The 11,037-nt window shown below is 35.8% G+C and overlaps 1 protein-coding gene and 1 pseudogene across 1 annotated transcript; both read right to left on the reverse strand.

The window, feature by feature from the left end:
* Window positions 1-6,970: 6,970 nt before the first annotated feature.
* LOC146884237 (uncharacterized) lies at window positions 6,971-7,641 on the reverse strand (annotated as a pseudogene).
* Window positions 7,642-8,322: 681 nt separating this feature from the next.
* Window positions 8,323-10,635, reverse strand: LOC114194958 (uncharacterized). The gene has a single exon (XM_028085360.2). It carries the CDS (start codon window positions 10,633-10,635, stop codon window positions 8,323-8,325), a length of 2,313 nt encoding a protein of 770 aa, XP_027941161.2.
* Window positions 10,636-11,037: the final 402 nt, after the last annotated feature.

An 11,037-nucleotide genomic window follows, 5' to 3' on the forward strand; every position in this document is an offset into this window, starting at 1 on the left:
TAGCTGCTCGAGAATAATTGGTTTTTGTTTATGCAGCCACAATCATCATGTCTCCTTGTTTCTCGGACAAACATACTACGAAGGAAATTGAAAGCAATAATAAAAGTTGGGGCCTAAACTACAACCCCAATAAAGTGCTACTATACCACAAAATACTAAACCTATACACAAGTCTACAATTATTGATTTATTAAAAAACAAACAATTAGAAGTTGGCTTAAACCATTGCCTATGATGAGGACCCTTAGGACGCTAGTCATCACTTCTCTTGACAATGTGTTTATGTTGATGATATTGTTATCACAAGAAATGATGTCGCGATAATTGATCAATTAAAGAACCATTTGTTTAGCCATTTTTAGACAAAATATTCGGGTCGTTTAAAACATTTCCTTAGTATTGAAGTGGCACAATCAAAAGAAGGTGTCATCATTTCACAAAAAAAAAATATGCTCTTGATATTTTGGAGGAAACATACTTGACAAATTGCAAGCCCATTGAAAGTTCTATGGACTCAAATGAAAAGTTAATGAGAGATAAGGGTGAACTTTTCTCATATGCAAAGTGATATAGAAGGTTCGTTGGAAAATAAATCTACCTTACTATAACAAGACCTAGTCTTTCTTACCAAGTGGGAGTTGTGATATAGATTGGGTTGGTTGTCCAATTGATAAAAGATCTACATAGGGTACCATGTATTCCTTATATTGATCTAGTACATAGGCAAAATATCGATTATGGATCTAGCTACATGTGAAATCATGTCGATTAAACAACTCCTTCAAGAGTTGAAATGTTGGGAAAATGAGAAAATGAAGTTGTATTACAACAACCAGGCAAGCTTTCACATTGCCTTAAATCTGATGTTTCATGAGAGAACAAAACATATAGAAATTGATTGTCATTTTGTTAAAGAGAAGTTATTATTCAAGGATCTTATTACTTAGTTTGTCAACTCTAATGAACAACTTGCAATTATTCTAACTAAATCTCTAAGGGGGGCCTAGAACTCAATTTATATGTTCCAAGCTTGAAGCATATGATTTATATGCTCGAGCTTGAAGGGGAGTGTTGAAATGTAATATTTTTTGTTTTATTATTGTTCATGTATGGGAACCCAACTTTAAGGTTATGGTTTAGGGTTGTGCCTTGATTCTTTGTATTTTGCCTCTTTGTATTCCATATATACAGTAGTAAAACTGTAACATTGAGATAATTATTCATTTACTTCACTAAATCTCTTCAAGTACTTGAATCTCATGAAAAATTACTTCATAAACTCAACTTTTATTTAAAATGTTATCAATATTGATTCTAAGCTACTCAAATCCGAACTCCTTACTTAGAGGAAGGAAACAAATATGAATGCATTAGGACTTGAGCAAAGAATTTACAACAACTATAAATGAAGGCTGGAATGCACCAATGAAGATATTAACCCTTCTCCAAACTTCAGTGAAAATTAGAGAAAAATTTAAATTTGTAGAAACTATTTTGTGATGTAGTAGTCCCTTGTGATTCAGTCCAAACTAAGCTTTATATAGGCTACTAAGGGACTCAAACCTATAAAACCTAAATAAGTTATTGAAAAAATTAATAGCAAGTAAAACTAAGTACATATTGTTCGAACTAGCTAAAACAAGATTACAAGTCCAAAAGGTCACCAATTAAACAAGTCAACTCTACTTTATTGTCCAAGAGTTGGAAACGCCACAATCTAACAAATGAGTTAAGGAAGATTCGCCACAAAGAAATCCATCTTTGATAAGAATCAGAGTTCTAATACAACAACCAATAGAATATGTTGACAAAATGAAGAAGATGGACATCTTCCTTCAATAAGGAGTTTTGATGATGATGACTTATAAAGACTTGATGATGATGTATGGAAAAATGTTGAAGACTTAAAAAAAATGCTTGGATTCAAGAGATACATTGAAGACTAGTACATTTTATATTTAAAGTTCTCATTGTAATAGGTTTAAACTTTCTCTAGTTAGTTGTAAGATTCTTAAAACAACAGCCTGCTCGCAAAAAAAAAAAAAACTAAATTTTCGCAAAAATCAGTATGGGAATCGATTACCAACTCAAAACTTTTATTTTTCAAAAATCCACTTAACATATTTGATTACCACGAATGGTAATCAATTATCACTAGCAGTTATAACTTGGCTCTTCAAAAATGACTCGAAATAATCGATTACACTTCTGGTAATCGATTACTACTGGCAGTTATGAAATTATTTGTTCAAAAATGTATATGAGATAATCGAATTCCATTTTGGGTAATCAATTACCACTACAAAACTTTTTTTTCGACAACCACTGCAATAATCGATTATCTTAAGTGGTAATCGATTATCCTTGGCAGTTTCAGCTCAACTCTTCATTTCTAACTTAGCTTTTGAAAACCTCTTTGAATAGAACTCAGTTTCCAACTTCAAAAGGACCATTTTTAAGATTCAGAGTTCTTGTGTTGTGATTGCAAAGTGGTGCTCTGTGAGATTCTTAAAAATAGCTTTGAAAAGCCCAGTATGAGTGAGCGGTAACTTTTTCTAAGTGAGTTCTTAGAAGATTAAGTGTTGTGTTGTTGCGAGGAAAGTTGGTCATCCATTGTGTGACTCAGGGGAGTTTTTGTTCATCTCTTGTGGTTGTTCAAGAGAGGTGTTTTCTAATCCTTTACTCTTTTATAATTTGTTTGTAATCTAGTTATTATAGTGATTGAGTTAATCTCTTTGTTTAAGAGATTAACAATTGGACATAAAGTCTTTTGATCTGAACCAGTATAAATATCAGTGTTTATCTTCTTCCCTATACTCTTTATTTATCTACATTTGCATTTAAAGCTCTGATACTAATTGTTAGTATCGCGAAATAAGATGACTAAACAGTGGTCAAAAACCAAGAGGGGGGTTACTTTAAATGCAAATGCAGATAAATAAAGAGTTTAGGAAGAAGATAAAAAATGATATTTATATTGGTTCAGATCAAAAGACCCTACGCTCATTTATTAATCTATTAAACATAGATTTTAACTCAATCATTATAATAATCAGATTACAAACAAATTATAAAAGAGTAAAGGATTAGAAAACACCTCTCTTGAACAACCACAAGAGATGAACAAAAACTCCCCCTGAGTCACACAATGGATGACCAACTTTCCTCGCAACAACACAACACTTAATCTTCTAAGAACTCACTTAGAAAAAGTTACCGCTCACTCATACTAGGCTTTTCAAAGTTATTTTTAAGAATCTCACAAAGCACCACTTTCTAGAACTTGCCAAGGATAATTGATTACTACTTAATCGAAAGCTATGTCCTTTTTGCATACAATAGAGACATGTAACACAATTTATATTTCTAGAATGAGTTGTTCCTTTCTCTACCCATACTCTACGGGTTATTTTATTTTTATTCTTGGGAGCTTGCTTATTTTTATGAAAAACCTTTCTCCTAAACATTGGGTTTTCAAAACTTTTATTATTTGTTGCATCTTCTAGTTGTTTTTGAAGAATGTTAATATTAAACATATAACTTTTTCAAGATGCACATTCAACATTTTCATTCTCTTTATTTTCTAAAATTGAAATTTTATTTTTCAAAATTTCTTCTGCTTCAAAAGATTTTTCCAACATACTTTGTAAATCCTTAAAATCATATTTTAATTTTTTATGAGCAGCATCTAATTTACTGGATTTATGAAGTAGTTGTTGAAATGCATCATACAAAGAATCATAATCATTGTCATTACTACAAGAGCTTACCTCGATGTTAGAAGAGTGATGGTTAGGAATCAAACATAGATTTGCTTCCTCATTAGATTCACTAGAGCTGGATGAGCTATAAGAAGAACTTGAAGAAGAACTTGAATAGTTATCCTCCCGTTTATTTTTCTTGAAATATTTTCTACTCTTCTTTTCGTCCATCCTTTTTGAATTTGGGCAGTCTGCTTTTACATGACCAGTTTCTCCATATCCATAACATTTAAAGTTTGAGGAGGATCCTGATTCTCCATCTTATTGCTCTAGAATTGATTTCTGCCTTTGGCCTTCATGAACTTTGTGAACTTCTTTATCATGAGACTAAGGTTCTCATCATCATCATCAAAATCTTCTTCTTTTTGCTTCTTGCCTTCAATTTTGAATGCAATATTCTTCTTTCTTCCTTGATCTTCTTCATCATTCAATCTACCCAGTTCAAGCTCCACTAGAAAAAAAACAGTAATTACCGACAATCATATTCCGTCTGTAAAGCCAAAAATCCGTCGGTAATTTAGTTTTACCAACGGAAATGCGACGGGCAAAATTCTGTCGGTAAAAGGCCAGTTTGTAATATTTACCGACGGATACTGGCCGTCGAAAATTACCGACGGCCAGTATCCGTCGGTAATTACCGACGGCCAGTATCCGTCGGTAAAGGTTACCGAAGGAAGATTTTGTCGGTAAATCCTTCGGAAATGATATCATAAAAAAGTTGTCTTGTGCATATTACCGACAGATTTATCTGTCGGTAAATTGATTGTACATTACCGACGGATATATCCGTCGATAAATCCTTCGATAAAATTCGCCAAGACTGCAGAATCACTTGTAATATATAATTTACCACACCAATTCAACACAAGCAGACCTGCCAATTCAACACAAGCAGACCTGCTAATTGAACACAAACAGACCTGCCAATTCAGTACAGACCTGCATATTTACAATCAACTCATATAGACTACATAAATTCATACAAGATATCTAATAAGGAACTTCCAAATTCAATATGAACAATCAAACATAAGTTGTGGTGCAAAGACAATGTCAAATGTACACTAAGTTTAAACATAAATGTCATAAGTCATAAACTCTAATAATCTACATAGTCATCATCACAATCAGCAGGGTCTGCAGGGTCTGGACTTGGGTTGGGCAGCACTTGGTCGGGCTGCTCAGTGCTTGGTTGGACTGTTGTAGGCTGGGCAGGTGTAGGCTGTTGCTGAGACTGTGTTAGGTTGGATACAGCCTGTCGAAGGACTTGTTGGTCAGGAGGCAGAAGTGTCAGGAGTATGTTCTGTAACGACTGAAATTGACCTTTCAATTCTGCATAAGCCTGATCGTTTTCTTGCAATCATTGATCAGTTGCTTTTAGTTTTTCATCAGTTTCTTGCAGTCGTTGTTTGAGGAAGGTAACTTCTTTAGTACTGGAGGTGGATGTAGTAGATTGGGGCTTTATGCCACTGCTTCCACCTGCAAGTTGTCATGTCCCATATATTCTTCCTTTATTCTTACCCCCCACAACCTCAACCCAACACTTTGTCCTAATCGTATCATCTGCAGCAGGATCATCAATGATATCTTGCGATCCACCAGCACATGAGCCTTGTTCAGATCTGACCTGTTAAAGTCTATTCTCAAATTGTTCCTATATTAAATAAAATAATGAGAAATTAGTTAAATAAGATAAAATTGAAGTTTTCTTATAATAAATTTAAAGTGTTTGCTTACATATGTCCTCCGAGATCTTTCATCAACAAACTGGTCAGTTCCTTTGCGCATATGAGTTTGCTGAAATACCTCATCAATATGAGCAGCTCGTCCTAGCTCCTTTGCCTATAACAAAACAAATACATATACATAAATTCTAAAAATGATACAATTTCAATAACTTAATTAAGATTAGAGGTTTGTTTACCATACGAATGGCATGCTCATGGGTGGTAATGGAACCCCCAATGTGTAGGCTTCCACCCTTTTCAGAACCTCGGTTCCTTTGCGCTGTGACACACTTATTTCTGTACGCAGGAGAATTCCAATGTGCTAGCAAATTATTCCAAACATCATCCCCTAGCCAGTAAGGTCGTTGGCCTGCATTCCGAGCCTCTCTAAACATCTCAGATAGTCTATGAGATGCTTTGCTGTGAAAATTTTTATGAATTTCTGCTTCATGCTCAGGTTTCCACTGCACCTTCCTCTATGACAATGAATAAAGTGCAAATCAACAATAATAGTGAAAAGACAGTTCAGTGTTAACCAATAGAAGGAATGATAAGAGAATAAGTGTGATGACATGTTACCTTAAAACGTTGCCAAAAATGTTCTTTGTCTTCTGGAGGTATTGCTCCCCATGACGGCCAAGTTGTCATAAATTGTTGCTTAATAGACCGTGTGACGGCCTGGGAAGCAACCCTAGAAGGAAGAAATCTGCATATTCATTAAACAAAAGTCATATGAAAGAACACAAGTTGTAATGAAATAAATTTTTAACTTGATAGAAAGTATTACCCTCGATTAAACGGTTCAATCATGGGTCGCTCATGAAGAGGAGGGTCAACATCAACCGCATCAGTAGTATCTGAGGTGCCAACAATATTAGGAGAAGGGACTGATGATGGGGAAGGTATAGCAATATTGTGCAAAGCACCAGACAATGAGGGAGAAGGTTGTTGTAGATGAAAGAGGGGGGTGGTATGGGTACCACAGGAGGGGGTGGTATGGGTACCACAGAAGGGGGTGGTGTGGGTACCACAACAGGGGGTGGTGTGGGTACCACAGAAGGGGGTGGTGTGGGTACCACAACAGGGGTGGATGGAGATGGTGAGGGTACAACAACTGGAGAGGGGGACTGTATGGGTGCACTATGTGTGCTAGTGGCAGGGGGTGGAATAGATGTGGATGCTACAATGCCAGGAATCCTCAGAACATAGCGGGCCTTTTTTGGCGCCCTCTTTTCTTTACGTTTTACAATGTCCTTCCCTTTATCAGGATTAGATGAACCTCCGGATGTCATTGAAAACTAAGTGAAATTGAAACTATGAGAATATGGTAAAGAAGTGGAAAGCTTAATCATGTATCAATCAAATTATAATCTAAAATTTGCAAGAAAATGAAAAACATCATAAAGATTTAACTAATAGGTGATCATTCAATTAAGTCATAATACAATTCTACTTTCAATGTAAATGGCTTCAAACACTTCTTTAATCATCATCCTCTTCATCATAATTTTCATCATCATCGTCTTCATCTTTTTCTTCCTCTTCTTCATCTTCTTCTTCTTCTTCTTCATTATCATATTCGTGTTCATCTTCTTGTGTAGGTCTTTCCAATTGTTCAGGTTCACCATCAAAGTCATGCAATCCAGACACACCTTCTACTTCAATTATTTCATTGGCATGTGACATTTGATCAACTTGGTAGGCGATATCCTCTTCCACCTCATTCGAATCAATGCGACACCTAGGTTTGGTTTGTATTGCAACACACCAACCACGTTTATCAATGTGAAATGCTGGATATGGCACATAATACACTTGTCTAACATTGTTTGCAAGAATGAATGGATCAAATGGTTGGTATCTTGAACTTATTTGAAGTTCAACAATATTATACCTAGGATCCACTCTTGTACCTCTTCTTGAAGGATCAAACCATTCACAATAAAAAACAACAACTCTTTTTGGAGAAGTACAAGTGTTGTACTCTAACTCATATATTTAAGAATGGTCCCATAAAAATCATCATAACCACCCTCAGTGAGGCCCTTGACGTACACACCACAATTAATTGTTTTCTTTCCGTTCGACCACGCTTTGGTGTGGAACTTGTACCCATTGACAAAGTATGTGTGCCATTCTTTGACGCATCTCATGGGCCAATTTGCCAAATCCCTTAGCTCTTGATTCCTAAGACTTAATGGGTCATTATAAACCTACAAATATGTGACAATAGATAGTTAAATCAAGTTAACCAAGTTGGTTTCATTAATAGGACCATACTTACTTGATTTCTGAACCAGTAAGGAAACTTTGAATGTATGTTGGCAGAAGCATTTGCTTGAGGTATTTTCTCAGCCATAAGGAAGGAACCGTTAAGAAGAATCATTATATTACAGATACAAATTGCTCAGAATCATTACAAAACTATTGGCGTTGTAAAAAATGAGATTAGAACATACTCAGGGTAAGATTTAACTTCAGTTCAATTGATCAACACATGCACATGAGAAGAGTTCAATTCAACATCAGTTAACCAATGAGTGGCCTCCTTGCCTGCGTGACGACCAACTTGTTGAAACACTGATAATATTGACTCAAATGTTTGACTTTGCCATTGTGTATCATTCCTATGATTGCTTGGTAACAACATGAAGTTTTTAAAATAATGAGAACAAAAATACGTGGTCTCACGATGCAAGTAAGCTGCACAAATTGATCCTTCTACTCTGGCTTTGTTTTTTACAGAACGTTTTGATTCCCCCATAAATCTATATGAAGAAAACGAATACATTAGGGAAGGACATGAACAAGATATACAAAATATAGTAATCATATCACCTTTCAAACGGATACATCCACCTATATTGCACTGGTCCGCCAAGCCATGCTTCGTATGGAAGATAAATAGGTAGATGCTCCATTGAATCGAAGAATCCTGGAGGAAATATTCTTTCTAATTTACAAAGAATAAGTGGAATATTTTCCTCCAATCTTCTTATTGAGTCCCCCATTAATATCGTTGAGCACAAATCTTTAAAGAAGTGACTAATTTCTATTAGAGGATTTAACACATGCATTGGTAATGAGCTAAACGCAATAGGAAGTAATGTGTCCATGAAGACATGACAATCATGACTTTTCATACCATGAATACTACCTTTTTCAGTATCTGCACATCTTGCCAAGTTAGAAGAATAACCATCTGGCATTCTAAGCTCTTTGATCCAACGACAAACTATTTTAGCTTCATCTTTTGTTAAGGTGTAATTTGCTTTTGGCTTCAGCAACTTCCCATTAGTCTGTGACTGCAACTCCAAGTCTCTCCGCCGACAATACAAAGCTATATCTCTTCTTGCCTTGTCATTATCTTTTGTCTTGCCACTTACATTCATCACCGTGTTGAAGATGTTGTCAAAAAAAAATTTTTCAATGTGCATCACATCAAGATTATGTCTTAGCAAGTTATCTTTCCAATATGAAAGATCCCAAAAGATGCTTCTTTTATTCCAATTATGCCATTCTCCATACCCATCCATCCTTGTCACACCACTTTCAGTTACTTTTGGAAAATCTTTGACTCTTCGACATACTTGTGATGGGGTCAAAATCGGAGGTGGCCCATCCTTTTCAACTTCCCCTTTCCGAAATGCCTTATTGTTCCTCCTAAACGGATGTTCTATGGGCAAGAATCGACGATGACAATCAAACCAACAACTTTTCCGACCATAAGTTAATGTGAATGACTTAGTGTGCTCCATACAATGCGGACAAGATAATCTACCGTGTGTGCTCCAACCGGATAGCATCCCATATGCAGGGAAATCATTAATAGTCCACATCAAAGCTGCCCGCATAAGAAAATTTTGTTTCCTTGAAACATCATACGTCCAAATACCATTCCACAACTTATTCAAATCATCAATCAAGGGCTCTAGATAAACATCTATAGATGCCTTTGGATTAGATGGACCTGGTATAAGACACGTTAAAAACATATAAGGCTTAGTCATACACATCTTAGGTGGAAGATTATATGGAGTAACAATCACTGGCCAACAAGAATAAGGGGATGATGATGCTTGAATGTATGGATTAAAGCCATCCGTACATAGACCAAGTCGCACATTACGGGGATCATTGGCGAAAGATGGATGCTTTCGATCAAAGTGCTTACAAGCTTCCCCATCAGATGGATGTCGTAGCATGCCTTCTATTTTGTTCTCATAATGCCATGTCATATGTTGTGCTGTTTGCATTGAAGCAAACATTCTTTGCAGTCTTGGAATTATAGGCAAGTAAAACATGGACTTCAATGGTATTGGTTTTTTTTGCCTCTGTTCTGGATGTTTTGTGCGGTATCGTGGTTGCCCACAATATTTGCATTGTAGCAAGGATGCATCATTTTTTCCATTATCATTGTCGTAAAAAAACATACAGCCATTCATACAACAATCAATCTTCTTAGATTCCAATCCCAACTTTGAAACTAATTTCTTTGCTTCATAATAATTGTTCGACAAAGGATTATTTGGTGGTGTTAGATCTAAAATTAGTTTTTCCATTTGGTCCAATGCTTGGTTGGGAATGTTCCAGTTCGATTTGAAGGCCAGAAGTCTAATGCATACAGACAACTTTGACTCCCTTACCCCTTCAAAGACAGGTTCATTTGCCTCTGCCAATAAATTGTAAAACCTTTGAGTGAGTTCATTTGGAGATTCCTCTAAACAATTATCGTTAACTTGTTCAAATGAAGCATGTTGGCCAAGAGCATTATTCAACATCTCTTGCATATACATTGCTTGATTCATCTCAAAGGTAGGTACAACCGTGCTTGAACTAGGAAGACATCTTTCATGTTCACCCAAATAAACAGATGGCACCTCTTCACCGTGAAATGTCCAAATCCAGTAATCTGGCATGAATCCTTTTTTGTATAGATGAACTTTAACTTCTTCGTCTTTCAAAATACGAGTACATTCGCATTTGATGCATGGACATCGAATCCCTCCCTCAAGAGCATAATATTTATATTGACGAGCCGTCTGGATAAACTCTTCAACTCCTATCACAAAAGATTCCTTCAAGCCTCTCCTACCACTGTAACAACGGTCAAAAACCCAACGACGGTGGCTGGGAACTTCGCCCATGTTCTGTGACAAGGCAAAGATAGACAGTGTTACATTTGTGATAGTGAAAGAACATGGGAATTAAGTAATAAACCTATTATTACTTAAGTCTAACATGGAAGGCCATGTAAAACAGTGAGATGTTCCCAAAAGTATCATATTGTGGGAATATATATCTCACTTATTGGGTAACAAATTTGAAGAGTTATGAAACTCATCATTGTCGTAATCGAAAGAACCTAGTCAAACTATGATTACAACTGTTTGTATAGATATGCACTTAAAATTTAATGTATTATTTAATACGTTTTTGACTTCATGCCTTTCAAGTAAAGGAAAGGCGAGGGAATGATTCAAGTGTAATCAAGAGCAAACCAACATAATAAATCAGTAACAAAACCAGCATCAAGTGATGAAGGGAAA

The sequence above is a fragment of the Vigna unguiculata genome, chromosome 8 (genome assembly GCF_037176805.1).
Source record: "Vigna unguiculata cultivar grain cowpea cultivar isolate G323 ecotype 2 chromosome 8, ASM3717680v1, whole genome shotgun sequence".
NCBI classification, from domain to species: Eukaryota; Viridiplantae; Streptophyta; class Magnoliopsida; order Fabales; family Fabaceae; genus Vigna; species Vigna unguiculata.